Source organism: Chiloscyllium punctatum, chromosome 2 (assembly GCF_047496795.1).
Source record: "Chiloscyllium punctatum isolate Juve2018m chromosome 2, sChiPun1.3, whole genome shotgun sequence".
In the NCBI taxonomy this organism is placed as follows: domain Eukaryota; kingdom Metazoa; phylum Chordata; class Chondrichthyes; order Orectolobiformes; family Hemiscylliidae; genus Chiloscyllium; species Chiloscyllium punctatum.
This window is the reverse complement of record NC_092740.1, coordinates 37,709,298-37,726,888: the sequence shown is the minus strand read 5'-3', so window position 1 is coordinate 37,726,888 and position 17,591 is coordinate 37,709,298. Positions and strand designations below refer to the sequence as shown.

General features: G+C 40.8%; 1 protein-coding gene across 1 annotated transcript in view; it reads right to left on the bottom strand.

Moving 5' to 3' along the window:
* Positions 1 to 4,034: 4,034 nt before the first annotated feature.
* Positions 4,035 to 17,591, bottom strand: part of cenph (centromere protein H) — a 40,142-nt gene continuing 26,585 nt past the window's right edge. Inside the window, exons 8-10 of the mRNA XM_072596006.1 lie at positions 16,811 to 16,862; positions 16,244 to 16,404; positions 4,035 to 4,737 (exon numbers count right to left, since the gene is read on the bottom strand). Of these exons, the coding sequence (XP_072452107.1) occupies positions 4,630 to 4,737; positions 16,244 to 16,404; positions 16,811 to 16,862 (321 nt within the window). The 3' untranslated portion in view covers positions 4,035 to 4,629. The remainder of the gene's footprint in view (positions 4,738 to 16,243; positions 16,405 to 16,810; positions 16,863 to 17,591) is intronic.

Here is a 17,591-nt window from a genome sequence, read left to right as displayed (position 1 = left end):
TTTCCCAAAATGCAGCACCTCGCATTTATCTAAATTAAACTCCATCTGACACTTCTCACCTGATCTTGATCCCGTTGTAATCTGAGGTAAACTTCTTCACTGTCCAGTAGACTTCCGATTTTGGTGTCATCTGCAAACTTACTAACTATACCTCTTATGCTCACATCCAAATCATTTATATAAATGATGAAAAGTAGTGGACACAGCATCAATCCTTGTGGCACACCACTGGTCACAGGCCTCCATTTTGAAAAACAACCCTCCACCACCACCCTCTGTCTTCTACCTTTGAGCCAGTTCTGTATCCAAATGGCTAGTTCTCCCTGTATTCCATGAGATCTAACCTTGTTAACCAGTCTCCCATGGGGAACCATGTCGAACGTCTTACTGAAGTCCATATAAATCACATCTACCACTGTGCCCTCACCAATCCTGTTTGTTACTTCTTCAAAAAACTCAATCGAGTTTGTGAGACATGATTTTCCATGCATAAAGCCATGTTGACTATCCCTAATCAGTCATTGTCTTTCCAAATACATGTGCATCCTGTCCCTCAGGTTTCCCTCCAACAACTTGTCCACCACTGATCTGTAGTTCCCTTGTTTGTCCTTACCACCTTTCTTAAACAGTGGCACCACGTTAGCCAACCTCCAGTCTTCCGGCACCTCATCTGAGACTATCAATGATACAAATATCTAAGTAAGAGGCCGAGCAATCACTTCCCTAGCTTTCTTGGAGGCTCCTCTTCCATTTTGGACAGTGATTCCCAGGTGTCTTTGAAATGCCACACTTTGCCAGTGAGGTCTTGAGGCTAAGACTGAAGCACATGCTCAGTCCACCTGGAGCTTGCTTACCATTTTGAAGCTAGGAATGGAGCACCTGCTTGGGGAGTCTAGTGTCAGTGTTGTAGATGAAGTGCCCAGCACATCATAGCCAATCAAGGGTGGTCACTTGACGCTAGGCATGTTGGCCTGGTGGAGTATGCTTGTGCTGGTGCATCTTTCTTCCCAGCTGATTTGCAAGATCTTGTGCAGGCAGCCTTGGTGGTAATACTCCAACGCCTTCCGGTGTCTGCTATAATGTATGAATGTAAATAAGTCATTTCCTATATGGATGATGATTATTTGGACAACACACACAGTTCATGTTGTTCTTTGAGGTAGACAAGCAGGAAGCTGGAAGAACACAGCAAGCCAGGCAGCATCATGAGATGGAGAAGTCAACGTTTCCGGTGTAATCCTTCTTCAGGACTGTGGGTAGTGTAAGGGAAGCTGCAGATAAAAGTGGTGAGGTGGGGATAGGTGGAGATAGGTAGAATAAAACTTACTTGGTTGATTGGAAGGATGAGGTAAAAACAATGACTGCAGATGCTGGAAACCAGATTCTGGATTAGTGGTGCTGGAAGAGCACAGCAGTTCAGGCAGCATCCAGTGTGTGGACTTCAACAGTTTCCTCATTTCCTCTTCCCCCACCTCACCCTAGTTCTAAACTTCCAGCTCAGCACTGTCCCTATGACTTGTCCGGACTTGTCCTACCTGCCTATCTCCTTTTCCACCTATCCACTCCACCCTCTCCTCCCTGACCTATCACCTTCATCCCCTCCCCCACTCACTCATTGTACTCTATGCTACTTTCTCCCCACCCCCACCGTCCTCTAGCTTATCTCTCCACACTTCAGGCTCACTGCCTTTATTCCTGATGAAGGGCTTTTTCCCGAAACGTCGATTTCGAAGCTACTTGGATGCTGCCTGAACTGCTGTGCTCTTCCAGCACCACTAATCCAGTGATTGGAAGGATAAGTCCGTTAGATGGCTGACAAGAATGGGAGGGGGGCGGAGGAGCTGGGATAAGGGTGGTTACATGAAATTGGAGAACTCAATGTTTTTCTTTGAGGCAAGTTACCACACAGGAAGATCATCCAGATAGTCAGCAACTGACAAGAATGTTGGCCTGGTTGAGGATGCTGGTGTTGCGCATCTTTCTTCCCAGCTGATTCCTTGGATAAGTAGTTAAGAGTGAGAGACTAGAATACCTGGTAGTGATTGGTAACGTTGAGGGCAGAAGGTACTGGTTAGGTAACCACATTACTGGAAGGGCATAATTGTTCTGGAAAGAAGATAGAGAAGATTTGCAAGAATGTTGCCAGGATTGCAGTTTTGAGAAAAGATTGGAATTGGCTACGGTTATTTTCCTTCAAGCAGAGAAGGCTGAGAGAAGAATGCCAATTCAGAATATACCAGGCTATTCTGGCAACATTTAATCAGCGTAGTTTTTACTGAGGAGTGACCTTTATAGAGGTTTATAAAATCATGATAGGGTAAATAGCCAAGGTCTTTTTCTTAGAGTGGGGGAGTTATTGATAGGGTAAATAGTCAAGGTCTTTTTCTTAGAGTGGGGGAGTCTAAAACTAGAGAGCACAGGATTAACAGAAAAGGGGAAAGACTTAAAAAGGATCTAAGGGTAACTTTTTTCACACAGAGGGTGATGCATGTAAGGAACAAACTGCCAAAGGAAGTGGTGGTGACAGTACAATTACAACATTTAAAAAGTGATTGGATGGGCTTATGAACAGGAAGGATTTACAGGGAAATGAGCCAAATGGGACTAGGTCAGATTAGGATGTCTGGTTGGCACAGATAAGTTGGACCAAAGGGTCTGTTTCTGTGCTGTATAGCTCTGACTGTAATAGGCATTCTGGATCTATTATTTATAACCCTACTTTGCTTCTAATGGACTGGGTTTACAGATGTAAGCATTGTCCAGCATTGTTGTTCATCCATAATTTTCCTTGAGAAGGTGTTGGTGGGGAAATTTCTTCATTTGCTGCAGTTTTTCAGGTGTGGGTACATCTACAATGCTTCTAGAAAGAGAGCACCAGGATTTTGACTCAGTGACAGTGAAGGAGTGATAACATGATTGCAAATTGAGATGGTGTTGGCTTGGAAGAAAACATACAAGTGGTTATGTTCCCATACACCTATTGTCCTGGTCATTGTAGAGGTCCAGAGTTGGAAGTTGCTGTTTGAAGGAATTTTGGTGAATGGTTGCAGTGCATTCCATATATGAAACATGGCTGCCATTGTGATGGTAGAGGGCATGCCAGTCAAGCTGGATCCTATCAATCTTGCGTGTTACAAGAACTACACATGTCCAGTCAAATGGAGAGTATTCCATCACATTCCTGACCTGAACATAGTGGACAGGCATTGGGAGGACAACAAATAAATGTTTTACTGCAGAATTCCTAGCTTCTGACCGGACATAAGACTTTCATCTGAAACGGTCTTGTGTTTCCCTGAAGACTGACACTGTTGCCCATCTCCAGAATTTTCTGTTCAGGTTTTGGACTTGCATCTAGCATTCTTTTTCCTTTCTGTTGGAAAAATAGAGCACTGGAGGTATTATTTCTTGATTTGAGTTGTCCTCAATTTCAGTTTAATGATTTAACACCAGCAACAAAACCTATGTTGTTCAGCACTGTAAAGTTTGTTATAATGATCCATGTAAATGATTAAGTAATTGTTAAGCTTAGACACTGGGAGGGCAGTTGAAAATTAAATTCAGTAATCCTTGTATTCTGCCTTGGGAGATGATGATCTGGTAGTAATTTAATGATTTTGACCTAACATGGACGTGAGCAACAAGTGAACAAGCAGCTGCGATGCAATTAATCTTCGATATTTTCTAAGCAACCTGTTCAGAGATGTCTTGACACACCTCTGGCACAGGTGGGACTTGAACTCAGGCCTCCTAGCTCAGAGGTGGGAATACTACCACTGCACCACAAGAGTCACACCCAATTAATATCATTTACTCCACACATTGTAATTAATTTGTGGGAACTATTGCCAGCAATGAAGGAAATTTGACATTGAACAACTGAAAATAGAAGAATCATAAATGGTTTTGACCTCTGTCACACCTTTTCCACTATAAAGCAGTATTTCTTTTAACTTAGTCACATACACCAAATGTATCCATATTGATATTCCTACACATAAGAAATTAGGGATTTGAGTAGTTTATTTATATTTCTTAATGATAAAATTAAACATTAACAGACTCCCGAAAGTAAATAAACAATATTACATCTTTAAATGATTTGATATGTTTGACATTCAAACCTAAAATGCTTAATGTTAGCATTTGTATTTACAAGAAAATTAGGTACTAAAGTGGGGGTAAAAGGAGAAAGGAATCAGTGAAGTAAATTAGCATCCATGATATGGAGAACATTTTGGACAGCAGGTTATTTAAAATTTGAATGTCTTCCAGATGGTATTCAGCACTGATCAGAAAGCTGATTGATAATTTGGAATTCGACAGAATAATTTAAATAACCGAATCCTTTAAAATATTTGTTTTACAGTTTATATTACATGAATATCAAATACAGTTGTTTAACTTTCACTGCAACATATTAAAAGTTGAATGTAAAAGACAGCTATAAAAAGAAAACTAATATTTTTAATATTTAGCAGAAGTATTCACTGAAAGGAGTTCAAAATATAGTTTGTCTCATTTGTAGAGAATTGTAGAGAAAATAGGCAGTTTAGTGATGGTATGAATACTTGGCACATTAAATTGAGACTCATTTTGCTCTTTGCCATTGAAAGCAATTGGAGAAAATCAATTGCTCGAATCTGCTTCGTCAAGTGGATTATTCTCAAGCTGCAAAACAATTTCTTTTAATTCAGGATCCTTGGCCCAGTTGACTCCACTGGAAAGAATAACACCCTGTTAAAATAAAGGTCAAGATTCTGATTACTTTTAATTAACAAAAATTTAAGAAATTAGTACTTAAACTATTTTACACATTTCCATCAAAAACTTAAAAATGTTGTTCCCCAGTAATGTAATTAACATTACTAATGTAATTAACAAAGCTTTATGAACCATAACAGTTCGTGTCCAGGAAGTTAACCACAGCTGGAATTTCAACAGAGGTACTGCAACTAACTTCTGGAGCAGACCAGAACCATTATCAAAGTTATTGTCCTTCAGCTGATATTAACAAAAGATTGTATCCTCTTTGAATTAAAACAGAAAATAATGGAAATGCTATTCAAGACAGGCAATATCCATGGAAAGGGTCAGATAGGGTTAACATTCCAATTGATGACCTTCTGTCAAACCTATACATTGTACACAAGTACAGCCAGTGTGGAGGAATGGAACCAAGGGGAGAAATATGTAATTAGGCGGAGGACAGGCAACAATCAAGTAGTGAAGCGACAAGATAAAAAGCAATAATACAAATAGGATTGTTGTGCCCTTGTGGTATCCCAACATTGAATCACAAGATCTGGATTCAAATTCCACCTGCTCTGGAGGCGTGTCATAACATGTCTGAATAAGTTGATAACAAAATAATTAATAATGAGGACAGAATATGTCTAGGGAATTAGAGACATCTTAACATTAGAGATCAATACATGAATGGAATCTGTACTAAAGGAGAGATTGAAGAAATTCTAAAAATATGAAATATGTTCACGAATAGTCAGCATGGAATTCAAATTGGGCAGGATCTTGATCAACTGGGCCAGTGGCTAAGGAATGGCAGGACTTTAATTTAGATAAATGCCTGGTATTGTATTTTTGTAAGGCAAATCGTGCAGGACTTACACAATTAATGGTAGGGGGGTGTGATCAAATAGAAAGACCTAAGGGTACAGGTGCATAGTTCCTTGCGAGTATCGTCACAGGTAGACAGGGTGGTGAAGGAGGCGTTTGACACACTTACCTTCATCAGTTAGAGTATTGAGTACAGAAGTTGGGAAGTCGTGTTACGGCTGTACAAGACATTGATAAGGTCCACATTTGGAGTTGTGGGATATAGGTAAATTAAATGTTACTTCTGCACTTCTGCAATTCCATCTTACAAAGTAAAATGAGCTCACACCAGTGGGTAATTGTTTTAGCCAAGAGCTGAGTCAACAAGAATGGAAACGATGTGGAGGAAATATATAATTGTTTTTATATTAGCTAAAACTCTATGTCAGAAGGTAGACATTATGGGCAAGTAGATAAGATGTTGTGAGGGGATGAAGTTAAGCTAGATACGCCTGTACAAACAGTAGATATAAACATCTGCTTCCCACTTTTATGAAAACACAGGAACAAACCCCAATTAAAAGGGTCATAGGGATCAGAACGGCCTCGGGAAAGACACAGATGAAGGGGGTAGATAATGATGAAGAAAGGATAGGCCTAACAATGACCTATAGCAGGATAAGGTCAAACAGCCTTGTGAGACCAGAAATAAGCATTTTATCACAGACAAGGCCGGATAAGGCAAGAGGTAAACAGGGGTAATGGGGGCCGGTCTTAGGGAAGTGGATGATGTAAGTAGGGGAGGGAGCAATGTAAAACAATGGACATTAAATCATATAAATATTATGTATGAATTGAACCTAGTGTGTGTATGTCTTTTGCCTCTTAGACACTGGACAGCACACCCACTTGCAAGTGTAAAATAAATGACACTATTGATTCAGATCTTGTCTCGGACTGAAATTATTGAAGTGAGTGGGCTTTGTTTCTCACAATTGGGGGCTCGTCCGGGATTTTCTTCCATCACCGGGGGGAGTGGCTGGCCTTGGACACTGGGAAGACGCGTCCCGTTCCCCATTGAGGAGCGGTCTCGTGTCCTGGTTTGGTCTGCTCCCTTGGGCGACTGGTACGAATCCCACAAGAGAGACATCTGAATCAGACAGTGATAGGAGCTCGATAGACAATACGGCACAAAGGGGCCAGGCAACTCTGTGCACAGACCAAGGTAAGAAACCTGACTTTTAAGTATTGCCTTGGTGGCCGGGATTGAGTTTTAGTAGTTAATAAGGGACTAACGAAGGAACTCAATATGGGTTGTGCCGTGGGTAAGGAAAAAGCCTCCGGGAAAAACAAAAGAAGGAAAAAGCAATGGAATTGGAGGCGGGGTCCCTTACAACATACCTCCAGAAAGTTCTTTGGGGAGGATGTTGTGGAATTGGCAAAATAATACTTGTACAGGGGAAAAAGATTATTAAATATTGTTGCTTCATATGGACTAAGGAATCCATTCTTCGTCCCGCCTCTTTTGGCCAAAATTCAGGTCGGACAAAGACTGGGTTTGTAAATATCTGAATTTATTTGTCAATGAGTGAGAGAGAGAGAGAGAGAATGAAGAGAGCTGTACAGCTGGTCGAAAGTTTAACCCTTTGTGATTTGGTTTGAATGCACATTTGTTTGTTGGTGATTGAATGTTTGCGTTTTATTCCCTGGAGCTTGAGTTCCGGGACTGTTTTGAATCTGATTCTTATTATGGAAACTTAACATGATTTCTTTTAAAGATTAAGGATTCTATAGAGATTATGAAAAAAAAAAGAATGATAACTCCTGTTCTTCTTACAGGTCACGACTGCCTTACTATCAGTTTCTAACTAATCTCTTTTATCTTTGCATGAAAGCGATTTATGGAGGACAGTTGAAGTTTCAGTTCAACATTAGATTGTAGTAAAAACAAGATCCTATGGTTAATATCTGTGACCTTGGATTCGGCCATTGTTCATGCATTAGAAGTTTTTTTCTTTAAACTTGAATAGACAAATAATTTTAAGGCAGCTCTGATTATTTCAAGACCTATAGTATTGTAATTGAGCAATGATTGGTCAGGACTACTTAAGAAAACTAATTTTGGATTTAAATTAAGGGACTAAAACTGGGTGATTACAGTGGATTTCAAAATTGAGAACTGTATGCATTTTACATTTTGAATATTAAATACTGAATAAATGAACGTAAATATATAAATATATTTACAAATTTGGAACAGGCTTTAAAGTTAGTCAAGCATGAATTGATGAATTGGTGTTTGAAGTTATGGGGAGCTAGAAATATTGCAATATTTCTTTAAAAAAAAAAGAAAGAGGGGAAGAACGTAATGACTTATCCCCTTCGGGAGGTACCAATAGGGGACAAAGATTGGGTTTGTAAGTGCCCCCCTCAGCAGTGGGGAGGTCAGAACATTTAAAAAAAGAAATGAAGATCCTGGTTGAGGATCCGGTGGGGCTGTCTGAACAAATTGATCAATTTTTGGGGCCCAGTCTGTATACCTGGGCTGAGTTAATGTCTATTTTGAATATACTATTTACTGGGGAAGAAAGGGGACTTATATGGGGAGCAGCCATTAAAATATGGGACAGGGAACATCCGATTGGAGATGGGGATGCTGGACAGGGAGAGGTGAAGTTTCCCCTCAGAGACCCCCAGTGGGAAAATCAAAATCCGGAGCATAGAGAAGAAATGAGGGAATTGAAAGACCTGATTCTAAAAGGAATAAAAGAGGCAGTTCCGAAGTCACAGAATTTGACTAAAGTCTTTGAAGTTAGACAGGAGAAAGATGAGACTCCTTCAGCTTTTTTTTGCAGAGATTAAGAGACTCAATGTGGAAATATTCTGGAATGAACCCTGAGAACCCAGTGGCACAGGGTCTTTTGAAAGTACATTTTTGTGACAAAGGAATGGCCAGACATACAGAGAAAGATACAGCAAATAGAAGGGTGGAGTGAAAAGCCATTAGATGAATTGTTAAGAGAGGCACAGAAAGTGTTTGTAAAGAGAAAGGATGAGAGACAGAAACAGAAGGTGAAAATGATGGTAGCTGCGGTTGATGAGGTAGTTAAAGAAAAGAGTGGAACCAATATTGAGCAACTGGAGCGGTGGGTGGCAGCATGTAGGACAGAGAGGAAGGGGGAAAGGGAGAGAGAGAGAGAGAGGACAAGGGGGAGTATTTGATGGAGGGTTCGAGCGACAGGGGCAGAGCTGGAGGTCTCCACAGGCAGGATGCTATTATTGCGGAAAGATAGGGCATTTTAAGCGGGAATGTCCGGCTCTGAAAAGGGAAGAGAGGGCAATTCCGCTTATGAATTTTGATGAAGAATAGGGGTGTCAGGGGTTCCTGCCCTCGGGGGCCCACCAGGAACCCTTGATAAACCTGAAGGTGGGACCCTATAAGGAAGAGGTAGTCTTCCTAGTAGATACGGGGGCAGCACGGTCATCACTGAATTTTAAACCAAAGAAAGTAGGAATGTCAACACGGTCAATTACTGTTTTGGGGGTAAAAAGGGGAAGGATTTACTGTTCCAGTATTTGAACCTATGATGATAGAAGGTCCTAAGGATAGGGTCACAGGGGAACTGTTGTATATCCCTGATATAGGAAGTAACTTATTAAGGAGAGATTTAATTATCCTCTTAGGACTGGGGATTGGAATTCAGGAAAAAGAATTAGTTGTACAAAAGGCAATGTTGGCAGAGGATGTGGAGAGAGAGATAGACCCTATTGTATGGGCTAGGGAAGGGAATTGTGGAAAACTACAGATCCCCCCCCTTGAAATAAATTTAAAAAGGAAAGGGGATGTTGTCTGTGAGCGACAATATCCCATTTCCATTGAAGGTAAACGAGGACTGCAGCCAGTAATTGAAGGATTGATTAGAGATGGATTGTTGGAGCCATGTATGTCTCCTTATAATACCCCAATACTACCAGTGTGGAAATCCGATGGAACTTATCGATTGGTGCAGGATTTGAGAACATTAAATCGAACAGTACAGATCAGGCACCCAGGGTGCCAAACCCCTCTACGTTATTAAGTGAGATCCCTCATGACCACAAATGGTTTAGTGTGATAGATTTAAAGGATGCCTTTTGGGCTTGTCCCTTGGCAGAGGAAGGTAGGAATTTGTTTGCCTTTGAGTGGGAAGACCCTAAGACAGGACAGCAACAGCAATACCAGTGTACTGTGCTTCCCCAGGGGTTTACGGAATCCCCGAATTTATTTGGACAGATGTTAGAACAAGTATCGGAGAAATTTAGCAGCCCCAAGGGGACTACCCTGTTGCAGTATGTAGACGACCTCTTAGTAACAGGAAAAAGAAGAGAAAGAGTAGTAGAAGCCACTAACAAATTATTGAATTTCCTGGGCCAGCAGGGACTGCGGGTATCTAAAAACCAACTACAATATGTGGAGCAAGAAGTGAAATACTTGGGACATTTAGTTAGTGAGGGAAAGCGAAAGATAAGCCTGGAACGGACAGAGGGAATAGTGGGAATGCCGCTGCCCAGCACTAAAAGGGAGTTACGCAAATGTTTGGGTCTCACGGGTTATTGCAGATTGTGGATTGATTCCTATGCACTGAAGACTAAGAAATTATATCTCAAACTATTAGAGGGGGAACCAAAATGTCTAAGTTGGGATGATGAGGCAAAAGAGATCTGATCCATGCCCCCGTGTTAGCCTTACCTTCCCTCTTTGCTACCGTGGATAAGGGAGTGGTTTTGGGAGTATTAACCCAGAGGTGGGGGAAGGGATTAGTACATGAAGAATTGATTAAACGGGTCTTGGAGTCCCTATTACTTCCCCGAGAAATAGCAGTAGTGCATGTAAATGGTCATCAGAAAGGAAATGAACTAGAGGTTAGGGGAAATAGATTAGCCGATGAGGTGGCTAAGGAAGCAGCCCTGAACCCACAAGAATTGGTGATTCATTCCCTAATACCTACTGTCCCAGGTCCTTGGGAAGCTCCTATATTTACTGAAAGCAAAGAAAATGAATTGAGAGATTTAGGAGCTGTAAAAACAGCAGACGGGCATTGGAGGTTACCTGATGGAAGGGAAATGTTAAACAAAATGATGATGCGAGAGATTATGGCTGTCCTACACCAAGGCAGCCATTGGGGAGTACAAGCAATGTGTGATTTAGTTCTTAGGGAATATGGATGTAAAGGAATATATACAATTGCTAAACAAATATGTGAGGGATGTATCATATGCAGAAAGGTAAATAAGAAAGTCTTGAGAAAACAGACCCCGGGAGGAAGAGACCCAGGATTGAGACCTTTCCAGAGTATACAAGTAGATTATACTGAACTCCCCAGGGTAGGCAGACTAAAATATATGCTGGTCATAGTAGATCATTTATCTGGTTGGGTTGAGGCATACCCCCTAGCTACCGCCACTGCGAGTGGGGTGTCTAAAACAATATTGGAGCACATAATTCCCCTATATGGGCTCGTGAACCATACTGATTCCGACCAAGGAACTGACTTTACCTCTAAAGTGTTACGGGGGGGTAATGAAAGGGTTGGGAATTTCCTGGGAGTTCCATACTCAATGGCACCCGCCATTATCGGGAAGGGTTGAGAGAATGAACCAAACACTCAAACGATAGCTCTCTAAATTGATAATAGGAACCAGACTCCCTTGGACCAAATGTTTACCTATAGCTCTCTTGCGAGTACGAACAGCCCCAAGGAAAGATTTGGGACTATCCCCCTATGAAATCTTATTTGGATTACCTTACTTGGGAACGAATGGAGAATTGCCAAGTCCCGAAACTAAAGATTTGTTTTTAAAGAAGTATATACTGGGTTTGTCCTCCTCTTTGTCTTTCCTCAGGAAACAGGGTTTATTGGCACAGACTCCACCCCTTGAATGCACCATTCATCCCATTCGGCCGGGAGATTGAATCTTAGTAAAATCATGGACAGAGACTAAATTGCAGCCGGACTGGGAAGGGCCGTACCAGGCTCTTTTGACCCCTGAAACAGCGATAAGGACAGCGGAGAAAGGCTGGACTCACTACACTCGGAACAAAGGGCCAGTGGACCCTCCAGTTGAGGAAGAAGTCTGGACAGCCGAATCAACGCAAGATTCGCTGAAACTCAGGCTAAAGAGACTTTGAGTAACTGATTATACAGTGGCGACGCGAGCGCGGGATTATTTCTGTAAGATTGTATATTCAGCATGATGTTTAGAATACTGGGAATGCTGCTAGAGATATGATGCTAGCCCTTTTAGTATTGGGATTTTGTCAAATATAATTTTCATATGTATTATTAACGGTCCCCAAGTCTGATAATCCACAAGTAATAGACGCTGATGTATGCAGCTTAGTAAATTGTGGGGATGTAGATAATCAGAGACAGTACCGCAGCTCTGAGATACATCTTAAGTCCTATGGGGATAGCCTTGGGGATGGTACTTAGTATAATGGTCTCGTCACAGTACACCAGACCCCCTTCCGACCAGCTCGTGATTGTCCTGATAAAAAGTGTAACCCAATATACCTAATGATAAGGAAAACCACATGGCACGAAACAATCCTGGTGGGGGGGGGGGGGGGGCACCTATGAGATACAATGAAATGAAATGTTTGGGATAGAAATGAAAGCAAATGGGAAGGATTTCTTGGGCTATTGTTTTTGAATTAGCGTAGGACAGGGAAAACGGGTAGAACTACTGGGTAATAAGATACAATCTTTCACCCCTCCCGATGATCCTAAAGTAGTAAAATTTATAGAGGTAAAGGACTTGAAACAGACCATTGAAATAGAAACTGGGTACGGGGATGCAAATGCCTGGGTTGAATGGGTAAAGTATACTGTGAAAAGTCTGAACAAGAGCAATTGCTATGCATGTGCCTCCGGTCGGCCAGTGGCCCAGGTGGTTTCCTTTCCGCTCGTGTGGAAGTGAGACAGGAAGGGCATGAAATGTATGATAGCCCTGTATCAGGATGAGACTGCGAGGAATGATAGGAATTGTACCTGCCTATCACTGATGTTCCCTCCCTTGGAGAAGAAAGATGTAAAAGTTCCCCCCCTGTTTTCTGCCGCAGTTGGAAATCACACATCGTGTGTGTAGACGAGGTACAAGTCAGTCGAAAGATTTGGGGGAGCTGAAACTATGTACAGAGATTAAGAATGTCACCGAAACGGAGAAGGGAGGGAACTACTCAGCATTAAAGGTTCCCCGAGCGGATCTGTGGTGGTACTGTGGAGGCAAAATATTGAGACCCACGCTACCTCCGGATTGGAGAGGGATATGTGCAATTGTACAATTGGCAATTCCATTTACCCTGGCATTTGAGAAGGAAAACAAAGGAGGGAAAAAGGGAAGGGGTAAGAGATTACTGTTAGACACTTCTTTCGATGACAGGATTTATCTTGATTCGGTAGGAGTCCCTAGGGGGCTACCTGATGAATTCAAGGCTCGTAACCAGATTGCAGCAGGCTTTGTGTCAGCTCTCTTTTGGTGGGTAACAATTAATAAAAATGATCATAACCTGTATATGAGGGTTCACCCAAAGACTGATTGAAACAGCCTTGATGAAGGTGCCCCTAAAAGAAAAATGCAGAAGATAACAAATGGTAATTAAAGAAAAGGGGGAATTGTGGGATATAGGTAAATTAAATGTTACTTCTGCACTTCTGCAATTCCATCTTACAAAGTAAAATGAGCTCACACCAGTGGGTAATTGTTTTAGCCAAGAGCTGAGTCAACAAGAATGGAAACGATGTGGAGGAAATATATAATTGTTTTTATATTAGCTAAAACTCTATGTCAGAAGGTAGACATTATGGGCAAGTAGATAAGATGTTGTGAGGGGATGAAGTTAAGCTAGATACGCCTGTACAAACAGTAGATATAAACATCTGCTTCCCACTTTTATGAAAACACAGGAACAAACCCCAATTAAAAGGGTCATAGGGATCAGAACGGCCTCGGGAAAGACACAGATGAAGGGGGTAGATAATGATGAAGAAAGGATAGGCCTAACAATGACCTATAGCAGGATAAGGTCAAACAGCCTTGTGAGACCAGAAATAAGCATTTTATCACAGACAAGGCCAGATAAGGCAAGAGGTAAACAGGGGTAATGGGGGCCGGTCTTAGGGAAGTGGATGATGTAAGTAGGGGAGGGAGCAATGTAAAACAATGGACATTAAATCATATAAATATTATGTATGAATTGAACCTAGTGTGTGTATGTCTTTTGCCTCTTAGACACGGGACAGCACACCCACTTGCAAGTGTAAAATAAATGACACTATTGATTCAGATCTTGTCTCGGACTGAAATTATTGAAGTGAGTGGGCTTTGTTTCTCACAGAGTGATGTGGACAGTTATGGTCACCCAGCGAAAGGAAGGATGTTATTAAATTAGAAAGGGTGCAAAAATTAAAGATTTATAATGTTATTACTGAAACTGAAAGGTTTGAGTTATAAATAGTGACTGGATAGGCTGGGACCTTTTGCCCAGAGCATAGGAGACTGAGGAGTAACCTTACAGAATCACAACGGGCATAGATAAGGTGAATAGCCAAGGTCTTTACCCCAGAATAGAGGAGTCCAAAATTAGAGGCCATAGATTTAAGGCATAGGGGAAAGATTTAAGAGGGACTAGAGGGGCAACGTGTTCCAGATACAGGGTGGTGCATAGCAGTGAATTCAATTATAACATTTAGAAAACATTTGAATGGGTACATGGATAGGAAATATTTAGAGTATATGAAGCGAATGCAGGCAAATGGGACTAGTTCAGTTAAGGAAACCTAATTGGCATGGATGAGTTGGGCCGAAGGGTCTGTTTCCATGCTGTATTACTGTCTGACTCAAGTAACTCAATTTAATTATTTTCAGGAAACAATAGTGCACAGACAGTGGGAATAGAGTAAATGTAATTTATTTTATTTTCAAAATGTCTTCAAGGTATCCTACAAGAGACTAATGAATGAGGATCAGAGTAGATGGAATCACATGGAAACAATTGGCAGAATGGATTGGTAAAAACAATGACTGCAGATGCTGAAAATCAAATACTGGATTAGTGGTGCTGGAAGAGCACAGCAGTTCAGGCAGCATCCAACGAGCAGCGAAATCAACGTTTCGGGCAAAAGCCCTTCATCAGGAATAAAGGCAGTGAGCCTGAAGCATGGAGAGATAAGCTAGGGGAGGGTCCCACCACCCATTGTACTCTGTACTACTCTCTCCCCACCCCCACCCTCCTCTAGCTTATCTCTCCATGCTTCAGGCTCACTGCCTTTATTCCTGATGAAGGGCTTTTGCCCGAAACGTTGATTTCGCTGCTCGTTGGATGCTGCCTGAACTGCTGTGCTCTTCCAGCACCACTAATCCAGAATGGATTGGTAGCTGACTTCAAAACAGAATGCAGAGAGGAGGAGCATATGGCAGCTATTCAGAGTAGTTGAGAAGGGTGTTCCATGAAGATCACTGCTTGAACCATGTTCATATTTATATTTAAATTTTGAATATTGAAATCAAAACCTCCCCATTCCTTAATTTCCAGAAGACACAAGTGAGGTGGAGTATATTCAAAATGAAGAAAGACTAACATATTGCAGATAAAATTGCAAACTGGGGAAATAATTAGCTAAAGAAGCTTAACACAGATAAGTGTGAGAAAATACTTTAAAAAGAATGGGAAGTCAATTATTCATAAGGTGTTGCACCAAAATAGCTTTCCACACCTGCAGAAAGGGCAACATAGTGGCTCAGCGGTTAGCACTACTGCCTCACAGCGCCAGGGACCTGAGTTCGATTCCAGCCTCGGGCAACCGTCTGTGTGAAATTTGCGTATTGTTCCTGTGTCTGCTTGGGTTATAAGCAGGTGAGGTGAATTCGCTATGCTAAATGGCCCATAGTGTTCAGGGATGTGTAGGTTAGGTACATTAGTCAGGGGTAAATGTAGAGTAATAAGGGACAGGGTCTGGGTGGGTTTCGGTTCGGAGGGTTGGCAACATTCCTGTCTTCCTTTCTTCACAGATGCTAACAAATATGTTGAGTGTTTCCAGCACGTTTTTGTTCATATTTTAGATTTTCAGTATCTACAGTACTTTGCTTCCTATTTGCATATAGCAATGGCACAGGTTGTCCTTGTGTCCCAGGTAAACTTCTTCCATAAATCAATTCCATCAAGAAAGATTAATTGATTACTCCCCTCATGACTATTTGCAATGACTGATGTGTGCAAAATGAATGTTCCATTTTTCTATGTATCTCTAACAGCATTTTTAATATAACATGATTCAAAAGTTTTGAAATATTTGCACAAATTGTAGCAGTATATAAAGGCAAGTTTTTGCTGAAAATTGACCAGTCTTCCAACACTTGGATTGAGGTTTAACAATTGCTAGCCTATGATATAGCCCTTATTATTTTTGAACACTAAGCTGTACCGCACAAGAACAAAATTGCTGAAAACGTGATCTTGTGTACAGGACCACAGACATTGCATGATTATCTGGTGCAACTCTGGAGGGAGCCCACTGTCCATGCAAAGCAGTAAACTCACTCAGAAAAGGAGGCAGGAACATCTTAATACACAAGCCTGATCCCTCCAAGATTAATATTTAAATATATAAAGTCAAAGTATGATACTATAAATTATGGCAAAATCTACCTGCAAAACCTTCTGAATTAATGTCACCATTTTCACATGTTCCAGCAAGTTTTTTTGTGCACGTTTTGGAAGCTCATTCTCCAGTTGTTGCAGCAATTGTTGCTGCTTCCTCTTTTCAGCTTTCATGTCCTGCAATACATCTTGCATCTTTCGTTTTAATGCTAAATTAATTAAAAAGAAAATTGCATCACTCTTTCAGTTTGTGGAAGATTAAGGATGTATGCATAGTTCTGTATTTAAATTTTGAGAAAACTGTACTATTTCAAACACATTTATCTTGTAACATGTTCAAATGCTTGTGTACTATTGTAAATTTTGGTTGAGTAAAGGATGCATTGGCAGGTCAGGTTAAAGTCAATGATATATTGACAACTTGTATATATTCTTGTTTGAGTTAGCTTCCAGACCAAAAAAAAATTTTAAAATCAGAATCAGGTATAAATGTTATGCCCCAGATAGCCAACATACACATTTTAGTAATACAGCATATTAGTAGCCTAAAATAAATTTTACAAAGTATTCACATTTATACCGCAATAGGAAACAAATGTATCTCTACTGCATTACTTAGCCTCTGCTTTTGAACTTCAAGTACTGCATTCTCCAAAGTGTGAACTTCCTACAATAAAAAAAATTTACTTCAGAATCTCATGTTTAATGTTATATGTTTACTGTTACAATTTTAATCAATTAAATGAAGTAAAAAAACATAGCAGCTCTTGTTTCTTGTTTGCTTATATTAAGGAATGGATTGCTTCCCACTTCAGGGTCTGTTTGCATTGAGTAATCTGAGGTCAGATACAATATAGCCTTCTGCCTCAACAATGTGTCTCAGCACCAATGTCAACTTGGCTTCAAGAAATGATCTTGTCTCACCAAACTGTCTGAACTTTTTTGCACAAAGTTGATGCATTCAAAAGACCTTTGATAAAGTGCCACATAATTGGCCACTAAATAAAACGGTGGGTCTGATGGAATCATGGGGAGACTTGAGGTTGGATAAATAACTGGCTTCATTCCCCGAGACATAGTCATGGCTCTGCACAAGGATGTGTTATAGAGTCCATAGAAATAGTTGTTAGAACCACTGTTCTTTAACACCTTAATGGTCTGGGTAAAAGTTGTCAAAGAACCATTCACAGATTTGTTGATCATCCGAAGAAGTGTAGGAATATTAAAACATTTTGTAAAAACTGTATTTCCAGTGGACCAAGTTGAGCACAGAAGGGAAGGGGAGTGAACGAAAAAATACTTTTTAGAAGTATCTTCAAATAATAAAACAACACAGAATATTGGTAACAATATTCAACCACAAAAAAACAAGCATTATTAACCATACAAGACTTAC